Source organism: Callospermophilus lateralis, chromosome X, assembly GCF_048772815.1.
Source record: "Callospermophilus lateralis isolate mCalLat2 chromosome X, mCalLat2.hap1, whole genome shotgun sequence".
NCBI classification, from domain to species: Eukaryota; Metazoa; Chordata; class Mammalia; order Rodentia; family Sciuridae; genus Callospermophilus; species Callospermophilus lateralis.
This window is the reverse complement of record NC_135325.1, coordinates 32,900,375-32,920,329: the sequence shown is the minus strand read 5'-3', so window position 1 is coordinate 32,920,329 and position 19,955 is coordinate 32,900,375. Positions and strand designations below refer to the sequence as shown.

The window sequence follows — 19,955 nt, the reverse complement described above, 5'->3', positions numbered from 1 at the left end:
TCACTAAGTTGCTGAGGCTGGCTTTGAACTTGCAATCCTCCTGTCTCAGCCTTCCAAGCTGCTGGGATTACAGGCATGTGTCACTGTGCCCAGCCCTGATCTATCTTGATAAATGTTCCTTGTGCATTTGAAAAGGATGCATATTTTGCAATTGTTGGGTGGAGTGGTAAATATTTATTAAATCTACATGGTTGAAAGTTTTATTCAATTTTCTATATCCTGACTGATTTTCTGTATACTTGTTCTATTAATTGTACACATAGACTGTAACTCTGAATTTGTTCATTTCTCCTTGCATTTCCATCAGTTATTGCTTAATCTATTTTAAAGTTATTAGGTATATAAACATTTTTAATGAATTTTCTCTTGTATTATATTAATATAGCCATTCCAGCTCTCTTTTAGTTAGCATTAGCATGACATATCTTTTTACTTCCTCCTACTTTTAACCTATTTCTGTCTATGTTTAAAGTAGATTTCTAGCAGGCAGCATAGAGTTGTACTCCTTAATTTCCAATACCTGTTCAGGTATCTGGGGTCTCTAAGAAATCCTTAACTCTCCAGGTCACTCACTTTCTTGTAGGAGGCTATAATAATTACAGCATTCCTCATAATAAGCCAAATTCGCTTTCTATCCTCTCCACTCTGGAGGAGATAATAGAGAAGAATTAGTTCTATTTCCACAGGACAGTTTTTCAGATGACAGACATACAAACCTATGGCAACTCCTCAGGCTATACCAGATTTAGTCACAGTGGACAAAACACACCCATGGAGCATTACCCAAGTCTACCTGAGAAGTACCAAAGCCTACACTGGAAAAGGTGGTGGGGGAACAGGAAAGAGAAAACTATTTTTTTCCTTTTTTTGGGGGGGTACTGGGGATTGAACCCAGTGGTACTCTACCACTTAGCCACATCCCTATCCCTTTTTATCTTGAGATAGGGTCTTGCTAAGTTGCTTAGGCCTCACTAAATTGCTGAGGCTGGCCTTGAACTTGTTATCCTTTTGCCTCAGCCTCTTGAGTGTCTGGGATTACAGGCATGCACCACCACATCCAACAAAAATTAATTTCTACAGGGGGAAATTTTATTGATTGAAAAAAAACACTTGTTTTCGGGCTGGGGTTGGGGCTCAGTGGTAACGTGCTTGCCTAGCATGTGTGAGGCACTGGGTTCAATTCTTAGCACAACATATAAACAAATAAATGAATAAAGGTCCATCAATAACTAATAAAAATTAAAAAAAAACACTTGTTTTCCACTTCAAGAAAATGTTTCAAGAAGGAGTGAAAGTAAAGGACTAATTTAAGATACTGCAGTGAAATTAGACTGATTGGGAATGAGGAACATTCCTTCAAAAGGGTAAGGAGCACTTGCTGTATGCCCAGTGTATTGTTTTCCTATTTATGTTATAAAGAATCATCAAAAATTTAATGGCTTAAAACAACACAAATCTATTCTCTTATAGTTCTAGAAATCAGAAGTCTAAAAGCATGGTATATGCAGGGCTGAATTCTTTTTGGTAACTTCTAGAGAGAATGTTTCTTTGCTCTTTTAGTTTCTAGAGGTTGCCTGAGTTCCTTGGCTTATGGCTTTTCTTCACATCACTCCAACTTCTTGCTTCCATCTTATTACTAACTTGGATCATCTTGCCTCTCTCTTATAAGTATCTTTGTAATTATATTGGTTTGGACCACCTAATAATTCAGGTTAACCTCCTCGTATCAAAGTCCTTAATTTTCATTACATCTGCAAAGCACTTTTAACCATGCAAAGTAACATCCACAGGTTTCAGGGATTGGGATGTGAACATCTTTGGGCCTACCATAGCCAGTTACAAGGTAGACTAGCTATGGAGAAGGCAAGTCCCCCAGGTCCTAGATCTAATGCAATCTCAGATTTGTGTGTTTTATCCTACTTCTTTGGATGTGAGCCTTTTAACTGTTGGCTTTTGTGTGAGATGACCAATTTTGGTTCAATCATCTCTGTCCAGGGATGGACAGGGATGGAAGGGATGAAGTGGTAGCAACTAACATGACTAAAGCCCCACTCAGGTTGCTTTCTTCCTGGAGAAACTGAGGAAGAATACTTAGAAAGCATTTTGGACATAGGAGGCAAACAAAATGACCAAAAGTATGAGTTGTACAGGCAACCTCACAGATTCTAGTTCCGATGTTGCTGTAGGCCTTGAACAACTATCTTAACCAATGGGCCTCAGTTTTCACTCGTGCCAAATGGAGCTTATAGTGTCATCTTCATATGGTTGTCATGAGAACTAAGTCTAAGGTAGTATATATAAAAGGCTTAGCAATGGACCTGATATAGAGCAAGGGCTTGATGAATGTTGTTGCGTTTTATTATCTGAAGGCTTAACTGGTCCTAAGCATGTTTCCTGGCTTGTCCTCATTTGGGTTCCCTAGGGGACCCAAGTAGCCAAGTGCTCTACCACTGAGTTACTACAGCCCTACCCCTTTTTTATTTTGAGACAGGGTTTTGCAAAGATGCCCTTGAACTTGCAATTCTCCTGCTTCTGCCTCCCAAGTAGCTGGGATCACAGGCATGCATCTTTGAGGACTGGAGGACAAGACATTGGCACATTCTGCGCCAAGATACAGGGGGCTCTGTTTGACCATGTTCATTATTATCCAGTCAGCAGATATGACTGAGAAGAATGAATGGCCAGAGTATTGACATAGCCAACAGCCTTGTGAATACCATTGTTGGCTTTACCCATATGACCATTCCTGTTTGCAGAACTGCAGGGAGGCGAATGAATTTAACCAGAGGTTGTTTTGGAAAGTAGAAGAGGAAAAGATAGGACAAAGAGGGAAAAAACTGTTACCAGGACCCTGGTACACATGCCAGGCTCATCTAAAGCAGGGATACATATGTTCCCTTCTGCCTCCCTGCTAAGCACTTGAAAATCTAAAAAAGTAACTGCTTACTGGAAGAGTTTTTTTATTTGGGGGCTGATTGTTTTGATTATTTCCATGTGATTCTAATTTTCAAAATCTCAGCAATTCTTAGAATGGATTTTTTATCATGTGAGAAAGACTAAAATAAGAATACCCATCATTTCCATGTGTGCTTTATGAAAGCACCTTCATTATAACATGGCAATATTTTGGAAAGCAAGAGGGGTATGGTGGCCCAGCCTTATAATTTGTGTTTTTTTTTCCATTCCATATTTTTTATTGGTATGGAAAGCCCTGCCCAGTGACTCAGGAGGCTGAGGAAGGAAACTTGCAAGTTTGAGGCCAGCCTCAACAGTTTAGTGAGACCCTGTCTCAAAAAAAAAAAATAAATAAATAAATTAAAAAACAGTGGTCAATGTAGCTCAGTGGTAAAGCATCCCTGAGTTCAATCTCCAATATCACAAAAACAAACTTCAGAAAGCAATGTTGGGTAAAAAGTAGTTCTGCAAATGTTCTTCAAACTCCAGCCATTGGCTATGATGAGTACAGCTTGACCAGCCTAGTTACATTGTTCCAGTTTTTTTAATTAAATAACACTCACTTATCATAAATGAAGTTAAGAAGTGGGATGGAAGGAGTAGTGAGGGGAGGGGAAAGACATTTAAAGCTTGGGATGGTCAACTTTTGAGGCTGGTATGCTTATACCCCAGTGCACCTTAACAGTATGAAAAATAATGGAGGCTCTGTGAATTTATCAAGATGATTAATGTATTTAGGAAGTATGAGGTCAAAACTCATCAGTGACTGGACACAGCAGGGACTTCCCTAAACCTGACTCATTTCAAGGACAACAATCCGATGACTTAAGTAAAATCAACTGAACTCACAGAAATCTCCTTTTAGAGTGCAAACTGGAGTGTTAGAAAACTCCCTGGAGAGGAAGATCAGTCTCAAGCCGAGTCTTATTAACTAAAATTTACCTAAAAAATACATGATGGCTACTTTCTACTTTCCATAAAACTCAAAAGTAATACAAATATGTAACAACAAATCCTGTCATTATGTACAAATATAATGCACCAACAAAAATGTGGTGTAGACCATTTGACCCAGCTATTGCCCTTCTCGGACTATTCCCTGAAGACCTCAAAAGAGCGTACTACAGGGATACTGCCACATCGATGTTCATAGCAGCACAATTCACAATAGCTAGACTGTGGAACCAACCCCGATGCCCCTCAATAGATGAATGGATAAAAAAAATGTGGCATTTATACACAATGGAGTACTACGCAGCACTAAGAAATGACAAAATCATGGAATTTGCAGGGAAATGGATGGCACTAGAGCAGATTATGCTAAGTGAAGCTAGCCAATCCCTAAAAAACAAATGCCAAATGTCTTCTTTGATATAATGAGAGCAACCAAGAACAGAGCAGGGAGGAAGAGCAGGAGGAAAAGATTAACATTAAGCAGAGTCATGAAGTGGGAGGGAAAGGGAGAGAAAAGGGAAATTGCTTGGAAATGGAAGGAGACCATCATTGTTATACAAAATTACATATAAGAGTTTGTGAGGGGACTGGGAAAAAAATAAGGAGAGAAATGAATTACAGTAGATGGGGTACAGAGAGAAGATGGGAGGGGAGGGGAGGGGGGATAGTAGAGGATAGGAAAGGTAGCAGAATACAACAGTTACTATTATGGTATTATGTAAAAATGTGGATGTGTAACCGATGTGATTCTGCAAGCTTTGTAATGTTTTGAATAACCAATAAAAAAAAAAATGTGATGTAGAAAAAAACTCAACATGAATTAGGGACACAAGTACTACTTTCCATAAAACTAAAAAATAGGAGTTGAAGTTGTGAAAATCTAGTGTGTTTTAAGATACATTTTTTTTAGAGAGAGACAGAGAATTTTAATATTTATTTTTTAGTTTTTGGCGGACACAACATCTTTGTTTGTATGTGGTGCTGAGGATCGAACCCAGACCGCACGCATGCCAGGAGAGTGCACTACCGCTTGAGCCACATCCCCAGCCCCTGTTTTAAGATACATTTAAAAAAAATATCACATGAAAGTTTATTCAGCAGCGAATAAGTTTTTACTCCTACCAATTTCCCCTCAATTCTTAAAAGCCTGTAAGGGGCTGGGGGTATAACTCAGTGGTAGAAGCTTACCTAGCTTGTGCCAGGCCCTGAGTTCAATCCCTAGCCCTGAGGAAAAAGCAGCAACAAACATGCTGAGAAATTTAAAGTCCTGGAAGGGAAAAGAACCCAGGTCAGTGCATTCTCTGGTTTATTCTCTAAATTTAATGTTTCTTTAATACCAAATGAAGATTCATTAGTATATAAACCCAATAGCTTTTGTTGGCTATAAAAGACTGTATTTGTAGTTTCAGTTCTCTAGAACAATTTACCAGAACAAAACAGTCAACCACTAAGAAATACGTGAGGATAGGGGGATGGAGGGAAGGAGAGAGGGAGGATGGAGGAGGAGGGAGAGAGGGGGAGAGGGAGGGAGGGAAGAAGTGGGGAGAGGGGAGAAGGAGAACAACCTTACCTTTTACATATCAGCACTAACGATTTTCCCAATGACCTTCAGCAAGTACGTTTTTCAAATATCATGAAAATGTTTTCAAATATCATGAAAATGTTTATGATCCACTCAAAGTCCCCTCATGACACCACATAACCAGTATGGTATTAATATTCTCAGGACCCAAATAGAATGAATATTGTAAAATACATATATGTAAGTGATGCTCAGTTTACTAAACCTTCTGAACCTCATCACTTTAGAGAGGATCCATTTCCCTGGTGATTTTTTTTAATATTTAATTTTTTAGTTGTAGTTGGACACAATACCTTTATTTTATTTATTTATTTTTATGTGGTGCTGAGGATTGAACCCAGGGACTCACATGTGCAAAGCAAGTGCTCTACCTCTGAGCCACAACCCCAGCCCTCCCTGGTGATCTTTAATGGTGATTCTAAGGTTTTTATCTTACCAGCCTGATAAAATGGTTTCTGGGTCATGTCCAAATACCCAGAGTTCTCTTTGGCTCCAAAGAGTATTGACATGAATCTGTGCTTCTAAACATCCAGTCTCTCCTCCTCTTCCTCCCTATCCCCCACCATCTGTTTGTTTTCATTTGGCTCCAAAGAGTATTGACATGAATCTGTGCTTCTAAACATCCAGTCTCTCCTCCTCTTCCTCCCTATCCCCCACCATCTGTTTGTTTTCATTTAGTAAATATGATTTTTTAAATATAAAAGAAACACAGGTAAGATATTCTAAAACCAATATGTCAAAATAAAAAATTACCACACAGACAGTAGTTAACAGTTTTCATAATTTAATGAAAAAGTATTGGTAAAAAGGTGACATTTGAAAAAAGACTGTTTATCTTGAAAACTGGACTATATAAGACAAAATGAAAAAATTAACAAAGGTTAAGAGGTAATACTTGAAACAACAACAAAATGTAGCAAATGCATTTTGGGGAAATTGAAATGTATACAACTGAAGGCTCCTTCATTTACCTAGGAAAATCCTGTAAAAATATTACCACTATTATTTCCCTGACTGGAATGATATTTTACTCCATACTCTCCCTATGGCATTACATATGGAATTTGGCTGAAGCACTATTTTGATGTTTGCTTTTCCTTCCACTCACTCAGAATGGAAAGGCAGGAAAGGACACAGGCCTCTAACATAAGGAGTTTACAACACAGCTCTATTATAATTTTGTTACCATGAAAGTGTCAAATTAACATCCAGGAGAACTCAAAGAAAAAGCACAGAAGCCCTGTGCATGAATAAGGGAAATTCTCTTCCTCATTTTTCCATTCAAACAAAATATAGGACACCTACCACATATGTTATGGCATGTTCACACATGTACATAGGCACAAAAGAAACATTTAGAAGATGTAGGCAAAGGAGAGGCAAAATACAGAAGTTTTCAGAAAAAGCGAAAACAAAAGGCAGAGGAACCAATTAACAAGGCTTTAAGAACAAAAGTGGGGGAAAGGAAAACTGCTGAGTCTTCCATATTGATGGAGAGAGGGCCCCTGCCTCCACTGACTGGCACCTACTGCAGCTGGACTGTTTCACCAGTAAGAAACTTTAAAAATTGAAAATGGCCACTTTTGTCTGAAACTTCCCACTATACTTTCCCAAACTAGAAGAAAGAGAATATCAATTTAAGGCTAAGAAGAAAAGAGAGCTGAGAATTAGTCTGCTTCACATTTTAAAAATGGCATCTTCCCCGTTTCTTAAATGGGAAGCAGACATGTTTTATCCCCTCCTCCCAAAATGTAACTATTCTCTTCCTCCAGAAATTAATCAAGGCTGAGTTTGGGAACAGGGTAGAAGCAACTTCTGAAAAAACAACTCCAGCCTTTTTGTTTGGAAAATTGTCTTGGATTCAAAATTGCTACAAAGCTAAATTATATCCATGTGTTAAACACATGCTTTCAAATTCTGTTGACAATAAAAATCTGTTTCAAAATTAAAGCAGGTAAGAATACTTAACCTCTGTGCATTTTATTCTATTTTAATTATACCTCAATAAAAATTTTTATAAACATTAAAGCAGGTATACAAAAACTGTCAGCCAAACTTATTTTAGTCAAACTTATTTGAAAACAACAACACAAAACCCTGACCTGGTACAAATATCCCAGAAATGGTCTCACTTTGGGAAAGGCTCTGGGATCCTTCACAAATGCCTAAACAGAGAGAATCAGAGCATTTTTTTTTCTTGGAAGTAGTACTTCTGTACTTTTGTAAACACTATCCACAAGTTAGCTTTTTTTATGCTTGTTAGCTGGGTGAAGAGAGTTATAAGTGCGTCCCCAACAAGCACGTCTAGGAACAGGCACTGGACATTTGTAAGCATTAGGAGAATCGACTCAGTAAGTTATGACACTGTGAAAAGAACTCAACCTTGCACAAAGCAAAGGAAGAGAGTAGTGAGTCTGACAGTATCTGAGAATGTTGGTTTCCTGGTCTCTCCCCTGAAGAGGGTTTAGAGACATTAGCAGAGTTAGAAACTTTCTACAGGCAGGAGCTCTGAAACTCACATGCTGTAGTTTGGAAAGATAAGTAGTTTTAGTGTCTGATAATCATGGTCTCTTGAAAATCCATTAACAATGCAAAGACTTAGTATATAGACTCATCAACATGTTAATGTATCTGGAAAGCTGCCCTCAAGTATTTACTGAGCAAATACTCTGGACCCACTGTTCCCAATAGCTTCTGACAAACAAACCTCTGGACAACCTGAAATTCTTGTAATGTGCTTGTATAAACTAGAGTTGAAACCTTTTCCAAAACTGCAAGTCAATTTGTTGTGGAAAAAATTCTTAAATTTTCCCTGCAATTCCTCCTAATATTATGCTAGAACCCTTTTGGTGTATGGATTTCCCCTCAAATATGGGGCAAAGGCAATGTTTGGGTTAAATTTGATAGTTTCTCATCACCTTTGCATTGAACTATGGGAGAGAGGATGTGCCTTGCTTTTACCATGGCTATCCCGTCTAGAATCATGGGGAGGATTTTCCCTGTCTGAACTATCTCTTCTTACCCTGGCCTTTTCTTTATTTCCATCACTTTCTGCTTCAGAATCACTAAGCTCTAGATCTGGGCAATATCCATCATTTTCCTGATATGAAGCTCTCCCTGCAGATCGCCTGAGAAGCTGCCTACCCCAAAACTGCTCCTTTGGGCTCACATTCTTGGTTGGCTTCACACAACATTGGAGATCTTCAGTGGTCCTCACCCATCTATTGGTGGCCTCTTTAAAGGACCTGCCAAAGTGTTCCATAGTGGACTTTCTAATGCTACCCTGACTGGCCAAGTGGGAGCTAAGCATGGACTCCTCACTTGAGCTATCTTTTTGGGTGACATTCCCAGACTTGCCACCCTCTACACCATTGGATTTGGCAAACTTAGAGTTAGTCTGACTTTTCCCATTCCCAACTGAAGACTGTTCATGAAGGGCAGCCTGAAGGGCCAGAGGTTTCCCCAGTGACTGCCCATGATAGAACTCTGTAGAGGGAGCTCTCCAAGCAGGACTGGAATCTTTTGCTTCACTCCAAGAATGGCTGAGACTGGCCAGCAAACAGTTACTCTTGCTCTCTAGTGGATGTCTTGGATAGGATTTCACTTTCATTTCTAGTGGCTCCTGAGGCACCTGCATGCTCTTTTTACTGTGAACGGGGGAGCCACTGCCAGGAGAGCAGGGTCGGTGATCAGCCTCTGTGGAGCTGTTTTTGCAGTCTTCTGGGGTTGATCTGGGCATTTTTAACTTTAAGGTAATTCTTGGTGGTGGGTAAAACAATGAGTTTTCTAGTGCATTTGTCAAAGGAAGTCCTGAGATTAAAAAGAAAGATTCATTTTAGCATCTGATTTAAATAAACAACATACATGCTTATGGTAGAATAAGTTCACCTACCCATTCTTCCACAGGTCTAATGAGCACTTGTCTTTGATATGTAAGAACATCATTGTGTAGCAGCTAACGTGAGCTGAACTAGAAGATGGGATCCAGAATGCTACAGATGAAAGGCTCAGAAATGCTACTGTTTCATGGCTCCCAACATTTTGACCTTTGTTTTCCCAATCTGTAAAATTATCACAAAGACTAGTGTACTGCCTCCTACATCCTCATCTCTGCCCCTTTTATTTCTGAAAAGAATGTCACTAGCAATGACTAGGAACAGGCTTTCCCTATGTGTGCATGCACAGTACTTAGGATGTACCTCAGACAGACATTTCAAATGCTTTCCTCCCTTCTCTCCTGGTCCTTCTAAAGCAAGTCAATTACAAATCCTCAGAAGCCTAGCACAGATTTTGGTGTGTGAAGAATAAGTATATATTTCAGTCTGACATTAGAAGTCATGGTGGTTCCTGCAAATTTTATGTCTTTAACCTGTAATAATTTCCTAACTATGAATGAACATTATGGAGATATGGGGAGGTTGTGTAGTATAGATAAGGTCAGCAGGAAAGAATCACAACATTTCTGCCACTGACTGGTTATAGGCATGGCCTGGGGAGTTTTGGTAGTCAGTTACCTGATTAAGTCATCCTATGATTGCAGTTAGAACTGGTCTTCCTCTATTATTTTGAGTGTTCTTAAATAAAAAAGAACACTACCAAACAATTCCTATTTGCATATGGATTTAACTTTTACCCACAGTCATTCTCATGAGATACAGAGAGGACAGCTCTTGGGTGCCCCAATGGGCACATGTATTTTCCAAGGGTCTAGGTTGAATAGCCACAGCTCCCATCTCTTCTAGGGCCTGACACCTGTTGATGCTGCAAGCCATAATGAGGTTGATTCCTATAATCAGAAGCCTTGTGGCTGGGGCCAATCTCCTTGGCATGCAGGGGCTCTTTCCTATTGTGTTTTGGTTCTTGTCTTGCCAGTCATGCTGCCCTGTGGCTGAGTAGCCTTGCTGTCTCCTGCTACACAACTCTGTGACCCAATAATATTCAGCAATACCCCAGAACCTCTGATGCCTACTTGACACCTCATTTCTGAGTGATTCTCTTGGTTTATGGCTTGCCTTGGCAGTAGCTAATTCTGCATATCCTGCCCAGTGACCCATAGTTGCTCAGGCTCTGCCACTTAACTCTGTTTTAAATAAGGTGAAGGGAGGTTATAGATTTCACTGAATATGACTGTCATCATTTCAGCCAAATTCCCATGTTTTGGGCACTGTAATTATGCTCACCTGTATCTCACCAAGTGGGATGTGTACCCAGCTGAAAGGGATTCTATCTTGCTGACTGCTTTTCTTCTAGATCAGTTCCTAGACCTAATAGGTGCTCAATATTTTTTAATAAATGAAAACAAGATCTCTTAATTTCTAGCTAAGGATTTGTTTTAATAGACCACTGTAAAGTAACCCTGGAATTAAATGTTTTCTAGAAATGGATTCAATCCTATCAATTTCTAAATGAATTTGATAATCACAGGATAATTTCATGGCTACACCTAATGGCTTCAAATGCCTGTCTTGGATCTAGATGATCTGCCACAGACTTGAAACACCCCCAACCCTACCCTGGAATTGCTTGCTTCATGAGCTGACAGGGAAATGAGTCATGTTAATATCAGGACTGGACTGAAGCAAATGAGATATCTGACAAGAATTTTAAAAGATCTTTTAAGTGGAAAAACTGGCATAAAGTTTAAATTAGGATAAAATAGGATGTAACAGAATCTGTATATTTGCCAGGATAATTTAATATACTAATTACCTGCAGCAATTTCTTGGTTAACAAGCTGGACTTGCAAACCGAAGATCTGTTCTTGTATTTTGTTGTGTGACAGTTTCAGCTTCTCTCGCCTGCTTATCATGTAGCACAGATTTCGGACCTAAAAGCCAAATTCCCAGCATTTAGAGCTGTTTATCACGTTAAGCAAACCCAGCAAATGAAATTGTTTAGTGAAAATGAAGACTACTAAGGTCAGGTGGGGGTGGGAGTAAGGAGCGAAGATAGGACCCAAGAGCCAAAGGCTAACAGCCACTCCCCAGGAATTCACACAGTACGGTCAAGTTTAGTAGCGTGATTCCTATATCAATCAGCAGCATAAGCAAAGCATCTTCTGAAATCTACTCTTCCTGCAGTGTCATGGGCTTGATATTTATGTACATATCAAGGCTGGGAATATGGTTTAACGATTCAGCTTTCCCTTTAGGTCCCTGAATACAAAGGATGGCAGTGCTGGCTCCACTACAATTTTCTACCAAGTGCTGGACCAGCAAGGAGAAAGGTATGCTTGGAAGACTGGAAATGGCTTTTTTTGGTCCACATTTTCAACTTAGCCAAGTTTCCATAGCCCACAAAGGTAAAATTCTCACTGTCTCATACTCCTCACTTGGGCAAGTTACCCAAACTTTCTGGGCCCCAATTTATTCACATAAAAATAGGAATGATAATAATAGATTTTTTTCCCATAAGCATGTTAGAATTATATGAATTAATATTTATAAAATTCTTAGAACAGTGTTGGTAATAATAGTACTAATGGTAGGTGCTATATACATGTCTCTTAAGTTTTAAAGTGAGTCAAATCTAATAGTTTCTTTTCAAATTTTGGTATCAGAGGGGGAAAATCAAGCCATTTCTATAATTATATTCAATTATAAAATTCTCTAGGGTAAACATAGTACTTAACCTTTCTCTGAACCCCTAAAGCACCTAATTTAGAAGATACCTGATAGATATATCATGAGTTAAATTATCTGGTAGAGTGGCTCTCAACCAGGGGCAATTTTGACTCCCAGAAGAAACATAATAATTTGGAGACATTTTTGGTTGTCACAACTAGATGTGTATGAGCAGTGCTGCTGGTATCTACTGGGTAGAGGCCAGTGATAATGGTACATATCTTAATGCCTATGCTGGGCACAGTAGTGCACAAATGTAATCCCAGCGATTCAGGAGGCTGAGGCAGGAAGATTCCAAGTTCATGGTCAGCCCCAGTCACTTACTGAGGCCCTAAGGAATTTAGTGAAATTATCTCAAAATGAAAAATAAAAAAGGGCTGGGGATATAGGTCAGTGGCAGAGCACCCCTGAGCACAATCCCCATCACCAAAACAAAGAAAACAAAATCTTCCCTAAAACAAAGGGAAGCCTTCTACAACAAACAACTATCCAGCCCAAAATGTTAATAGTGATGAGATGGGGCATGAGGGCACATGGCTGTAATCCCAGAAACTGGGAGGCTGAGGCAGGAGGATTGCAAGTTCCAGGTCAGCCTCAACAACTTTGTGCGACTCTATCTCAAAATTAAAAAAATAAAATAAAATAAAAAGGGTTAGGATGTAGCTCAGTGGTAAAGTAGGTTCAATCCTCAGTACCATAAAAACAAACAAACAAAACAAAACAAAACAAAAAAACCTACCACCATCCCAACAAAAACCCAAAATATCAAGAGTGCCAAGTTTGGGGGCTGGGGTTGTGGCTCAGTGGTAGAGCGCTTGCCTAGCATGGTGAGGCACTGGGTTTGATCCTCAGCACCACATATAAATAAATAAAGTTCATTAATAACTAAAAAATATTTTTAAAAAAGAGTGCCAAGCTTTAGAAACCCTGATCTAGAGTTTTCTTGAACAAAATTCACTTTTTTTCTGGCCTGAAATCTCATAAATGTGTCAGTAAAGTATAGCTGAGCCAGTTTAGGCTCCACAGTGAATAAAAAGTAAACAAAACGAGAATTTATTTCAAATTTCAAATTCACTGAGCATATGTGTTGAGGCCTCTCTAATCCCTTGAATGTGCCTGTCAAAATTTAAACAGCCCAACATCTAGGGCCAAAGTAAAATCAGAAAATAAAGGACACGCAGAAGACTACACCATACTGAGCTGGCCATCTTTAAACTAGAAGAGGGACCTCCATCTCTATGCAGAACTGAGATTTGCACACTAATCAGAGGTGGTAAACTTACCCTCTCTAGGTCCTGCCGCAGGTGCATGAACATTCTCATGCGAGTGTGAATGCTTTCCTCTTTTGGCTGTACCAGGCCATTTTCTTCTTCTTCTTTCGGAGGAAATAATGGCTTATTGAAGTTGCTTTTGCGCTTCAGTTTCCAGTAGTTATAGATAAAGTCCACAGTTAATATGGGCATCCCAAGCTCGGCAGCCACATCTTCCACTTGTACCAAAGTATAGAACTCCTCTTCCAGCGCCCGAAGCTTCTGTGCCCGCAGGCTGGTTTTCTCACTTTTGGCCTGGCTCTGCTCGGCAGCTCTGTGGTAGGGGTACTCGACTTCCCCAAGTTTCTGCCTGTTTTGGCTATGCTTGAGGCAGTATGACTTGAACTTAACTTCGTCCCCCTCATCTAGGATGGTCTTCATCTCTAGGCCGTGCTCAAAGGCACAGGTGACATGGAAGGCAGTGATGCAGCTTTTCACAGAGCACTATAGGAAGAAAGGATGTGTTAAAGCATCAGGGTAAGTGCGAAAGGGAGATCACTGAGTCTCTTGGCCTAAACTGAGAGCTTTTAGGAAGCAAAGTAAAGATAGGGAGCTATGGAGAAGACTGTGCCTAAACTGACCATGATAGATGCTTTAGAAGTAACCTAGAAAATTTGCTCCTACAGAATACAGCAAATCAGAATTGTTTAACTCTCCCTTTAAGGTTTTAGCTTAAGTATTCAAGCCTTCAGTTATCTTTTCTTTCTTTTTTTGTTTTTGGTACTGGGGATTTAACCCAGGGGCACTTTACCAATAAGCTACATCCCAATCCCTTTTTACTTTTTTGAGACAGGTTCCCACTAAGTTGATTAGGGCCTCCTTACATTGCTGGGGCTGGCCTCCAACTGGCAATCCTTCTGCCTTAGCCTCCTAAGTCACTGGGATTATAGGAGTGTGCTACTGTGCTCAGCTTTTTTTTTTTTTTCTTCTTCTTCAGCTACTGGGGATTGGACCTAGCTTCTTGCTAGATAAGTGCTCTACCACTGAGCTACATCCTTGAACCGTTTTTATTTTTATTTTGAAACAGGGTCTCTCAGGCTGGCTTTGAACTTGTGATCCTTCTGCTTCAACCTCCCAAGTAGCTGGGATTATAGTACAAGTCTGTGCCACCACACCTAGCTAAACATTCAGTTTTTCTGAGAAGCCTTTAGCAACTTATAGAAACACTTATGAGGTCTCTTCTCTGGGTCTCCCATAACTCCCTATATATCCTTTTATAGTAGTAATTTTCACACTGTAAGTTCTCTAGCCATAGATCCTAAAGACAGAAGCTGCGTCATTAATTTTGGAAATCATTATCAATTACTGAATAAGCAGTTGATCAGAAAATGCTTTTGAACAAATGAAAATAAAAACAAAGTCAATATTATTGCCAGAACATCCATTGGTTCTATAAAGGTTGTTGGGGGTGTGTGGCTCAGTGGTAGAGCAGTTGCCTAATGTGCAGGAGGCCCTGGGTTTGAACCCTAGAACTACAAATAATAATAATAAAAACAAATATTTTAAAAGGTCATAGAAATTATAATATCTGAGTAACCCAACTTCTAGAAATTATTATTGTAGAATTGAGCTGTCCAACATAGTAGTCAACTAGTCATGAATGTCTATTTAAATCTTAAGTTAATTAAAATTGGGCTAGGGATGTAGTCCAGTGGTAAAGCACTTGCCTACCACATGCAAGGCCCTGGGCTCAATCCTCAGCACCACAGAAATTTTAATTAAAATTATATATAATGAAAAGTGTAGCTCCTTAGTTATACTAGCCACATTCCAACCATATGAAACAGCACAGACATAAAACAATTCCATCAGAAAGCTCTATTAAAAAGTGTGGTTATAGACGTTCTGAATGTGTTTATAATATTCTGCCATTCATTCATAGATTTACAACATTTTTTAAACATTACTGTGGAGTATACACTGAATATTCATCAGTGAATAGTAGAAAGGAGGCATAGTAGAAAGAATTTGGTCCATGATAGCTTCATTTCTTGTACTTTCCTTAGATTTAATTGCTATATGTTGTGATTACAATGTTACAGCTTTCCTTCCAAAGATTTAAATTACAGGGGTACACTTATATGTTTAAGTAGAAAAGAGAGGAAAGCAAGAGAGGAATTATTTCTAAGGAAATATTGGGAATTTTTCTAAGTCTCAAAGCTTTGGAAGCCTACCTCTGGAGGGCCCGCTGCTCTATGTATCAGGGGTTTGATAATTGTTAAACAGAGAATGACCATGGATATGAACAAAGACAGAAAGAATGCAAAGTCTGACAGGTCTCCTCAGACACCTAAGAGAATACTGGCAAACATCAAAGCTTTATTGGGGGAAGATCTCATTTAAGCTAATTTCACAGGATAAAGAATTCAAGGGATGGAATATAATTCTAACATCATCTAATCTAGTCTCACATTTATTATTGCTTGAACTTCCTCTATAGTACTTTATTTTAGATCTTCAACCCACTCCCCTTCACCTTCCAAATAAGTAGTATAATCTAGTCACATATTATACTCTTTCACTGACAAAAAGCTCACAATCTCCTACTACAGCCCTCCCCAGCTTTGGCCAGTTGTATCAGAAAATTTTGCTACATCACACTAAAATCTGTATGCTTAAAATTTCCACAGATTTGGCAAGCCTCATGAAAATGAGGATAATGAAAACCCAGAACATACTTTTATCTGAGTACCTTTTATTATCATTTGGCTAAGAAACTAGCCAGACATTTCAAAAACAAGTAGTAAAGGGCATTCTTTAGCAAAAGATTAAAAGTGTTGGCCATAGTGCTCTTTTGCTGTTTAATAACAGATACAAATATGGGAAGAAAAAAAAATGATTTTCTTTTTAAGGGGATGAACCTGTGACATACAATAAAAGTCCCATCCACTTAGGAGGCTGAGGCGGGAGGATTGTGAGTTTGAGGCTAGCCTGAGCAACATAATGAGATCCCCTTCACAAACACACTACTACTACTACTACTACTACTACTGCTACTGCTACTGCTACTGCTACTGCTACTGCTACTGCTACTGCTACTGCTACTGCTACTACTACTACTACTACCAATAAGAAGCTAAAAAGAGATTATCTCTCTCAGATCAAACTTATAGAATGTAAATACATTAATATAGATTACTCAAAATAAAAGACAATACACAGATAAGAATTTGGTACTTATATGAAAAATGGAATGTCTCTTAGGAAACTGCCATAAACTGGGTGCGGTGGCACACGCCTGTTATCCCAGCGACTCAGGAGGCTGAGGCAGGAGGATCGCAAGTTCAAGGCCAGCCTGGGCAACTTAGTGAGACCCTGTCTCAAAATAAAAAATAAAAAGGGCTAGGGATATAGCTCAGTGGTAGAGCACCTCTGGGTTTAATCCCCAGTACATACATACGTATATATACACATACATACATACATAAAATTCATCTTGTTTAAGAAAAGGTCATTCTGTGCTATTTATAACTGGAGGTCTATATACTTTGGTGATAAAGAAGAAATGCCAACTAGGTTTTGGAACCACTCAAATACTTATTTCTTGCTGGGAATGTGGCTCAGTGGTACAGTGCTTGCCTGGCACCCATAAGGTCCTGAGTTAAATTTTCAGCATGACACACACAAAAATACATTTTTAATGGTGGTGTACATCAGTCCTAAAGCCTCATGCATGCTAGGCAAATGCTCTACCATTAAGCTACATCTCCAGTCCAAATACCTACTTATTTTTTTCTGAAGAGATAAAGGCATATTCTACTAAACAAAATGTCTTTGCATGTATATCATTTATTTTTACTCTAACCACTAAAGATGAGGGGAGGTGTTATTATGCCCCTTAAAACCCATGTTTATTCTTAAAATTTTAGAAACACCTCAATTTTTATACCTTTATTTAATTTATTTATTATTTTTATGTGGTGCTGAGGATCGAACCCAGTGCCTCTCACGTGCTACACAAGCTTTCCACCAAGTTACAACCCCAGTCCTAATTTTTTAAAAAAATATTTTAACTGAAATAACTGCTTTTACTGTGTTGAGCAAGTAGCACTCATACAAACATCTTTATACATGGTACTATATGTATATCAGTGTGGTTATCACATCCACTCACTGAAATAACACAACCCCCCAGGTTTACTGAGACATCTTACACATTACAAAACTCACCAATTTTAAATTAACATTTCAATAGTTTTCAGTATATTCATAGGGTTGTACAGCTACCATCACTACCTAATTCCATCTTCATCACCTCCAAAAAGAAATCTTGTACTCATTTGTAGTCACTCTCTGTTCCCAACCCCAAACCCAAGAAATCACTAATCAATTTTCTATTGCTATAGATTTGCTCATTCTGGACCTTTCACATAAGTGGAATCATACAAGATGTAGCTATTTGTGTTTGGCTTCTTTCATTTGGCATGTTTTTAAGGTTCATCAGTATCATAGCATATGTTAGAATTTCAATTCTGTCAGGCACAGTGGCACACACCTGTAATTCCAGCAACTCAGGAGGCTGAGTCAGGGGGATTGAAAATGCAAAGCCAGCCTCAAGCAACTTAGTGAGACCCTGTCTCAAAAATTAAACAGAACTAGGGATGTAGCTCAGTGTTAAAACATTTTGGGTTCAATTCCCAGTACCACTACCATTACCAACAACAAAACAAAACTCAAACACTTCAATCTTGTTTATGGCCAAAATATATTCCATTGTAAGGATATATCCCATTTATTAATCCATTCATTAGTTGATAGACATCTGTGTGTTTTTCACTTTTGGCTATTATAAAACAATGCTGCTATGAAAACTCATATAGAAGTTTCTATATGACTATATGTTTTTATTTTTCATGAGTATTGTGCAGTAAAGAATTACCCTTCTCCAAAGAAAGGTTTGGCCCTTTGCCTCTAGCCTCTGAGAGGTAACTTTGAAGCCCTTGGGATGTCTGACCTATCTGACAAGAGCTGTCTTTAATTACCTGGCAGCGTTGGGCCAAGTCAGATAGTCTATGCTAACAGCATGATTTACAGTGCAGGCTTTGGACCATGTGGCATCAGCCTGACCTCTAGAGGGACCTGGAACTGAGGTCATCCACGTGGATGGTCAGGTGTGTCTACATGGTCAAGCCCCAATGATATTGGCTGAGCTTTGCAGGTTGACAATAGCCTGGTGTATCACACATTGTTTCTGGGAGAAATAAGCTCTCTCTGATCAGCTCCCCTGGAAGGGTATCAATAGAAGTTATGCTCCCGTTCTGTCCTAGACCATGCCCTATGTGCCCTTTTCCTTTGGCTAATTCTAATCTGTGTTTCCTTTCACTAAAATAAATTATAACTGCACATAATGGCTTTCCACATTCTGTGAGTACTTCTAGTGAATTAATGAATCTAAAGACAGTCTTGGGGAAATTTCAAAATATGGGTACCTACTTAGAAATGGAATCACTGGTTTATGGGGTCACTTTTGTTGACTGTTTTGAAAAATTGTCAAACTTTTTCACAGCAGCCACATCATTTCACAACTTCACCAGCAACACAGAAGAGTTCCATTTTTTCCACATCTTTGCCAACCATTATTGTTACCCTTTCTTATCTTTGGCACTCCAGTGGGTATGAAGTAGTATCTTATTGTAGTTTATTTACTTCTAAAGGGGGAAAATAAGAAATATTTTCTATATATTCTTCAGAAGACATAGAAGTAAACAGACTTAGAAAAATGATTTCATTAGGGCTGGGGATGTATCTCAATGGCAGAGAGCTTGCCTAGCATGCTCAAGGATCTGGTTTAACCTCCAATACTGAGAAGAAAATCTTTCATTAGGGGGAAAAATGCTACCCTTACATATCCATTTAAAAATATTTATTTATTTACACATCCACATTTGTGAGGAGAGTTTCTGTGGGGTAGGAATGGGACCAGATAGGGTGGCTGGAACAATAATCTTGAAAAAGAACACCAGAGGGCTGGGGTTGTAGCTCAGTGGTAGAGTGCTTGCCTGGGACAGGTAAGGCCCTGGGTTCGATCTTCAACACCACATAAAAACAAATAAACAACAACAAACAAATAAATAAAATAATGGTTAAATTCTTTAAAAGAAAAAAAGAACACCAGAAACTGATTAAAGAATTAAGACATTAACTTATGTATTATTTTCTTTTTACAGAGATATTTTGGGCTGGGGATGTAGCTCATTAGTAGAGCACTTGCCTATCATGTGTGAAGCTCTGGGTTTGAGTCACAGCACCACGAAAAAAAACCCCAAACTGCTGTTCTTTAAACATCGTGTCTTCCTCAAGAGCAGATAACACCCTGACTGGAATAGCAAACACCTGGTGCATATGTCTTCAACAGTTCTATTTAAAAAAAAAAACTTTTTAGTTGTAGACAGACACAATACCTTTATTTTATTTATTTGTCTTTATGTGGTGCTGAGGATTGAACCCAGGGCCTCACACATGCAAGGCAAATGCGCTACCAACTGAGCTACGACCCCAGCTCTCTCTTTTTTTTTTTTTTTTGTGGTGCTG

General features: G+C 38.9%; 2 protein-coding genes across 4 annotated transcripts in view; both read right to left on the bottom strand.

Annotated features, from left to right (window-relative positions):
* The window catches only part of LOC143639426 (uncharacterized), an 831,269-nt gene that overhangs the window by 290,273 nt on the left and 521,041 nt on the right, over nucleotides 1–19,955 (bottom strand).
* The window catches only part of Jade3 (jade family PHD finger 3), a 132,344-nt gene continuing 118,695 nt past the window's right edge, over nucleotides 6,307–19,955 (bottom strand). For all 3 annotated transcript variants that reach the window (XM_077107572.1, XM_077107574.1, XM_077107573.1), the window contains 3 exons: nucleotides 13,398–13,868; nucleotides 11,201–11,318; nucleotides 6,307–9,301 (listed from right to left, as the gene is read on the bottom strand). In XM_077107572.1, coding sequence (XP_076963687.1) covers nucleotides 8,406–9,301; nucleotides 11,201–11,318; nucleotides 13,398–13,868 — 1,485 coding nt within the window. In that variant the 3' untranslated portion in view covers nucleotides 6,307–8,405. The remainder of the gene's footprint in view (nucleotides 9,302–11,200; nucleotides 11,319–13,397; nucleotides 13,869–19,955) is intronic.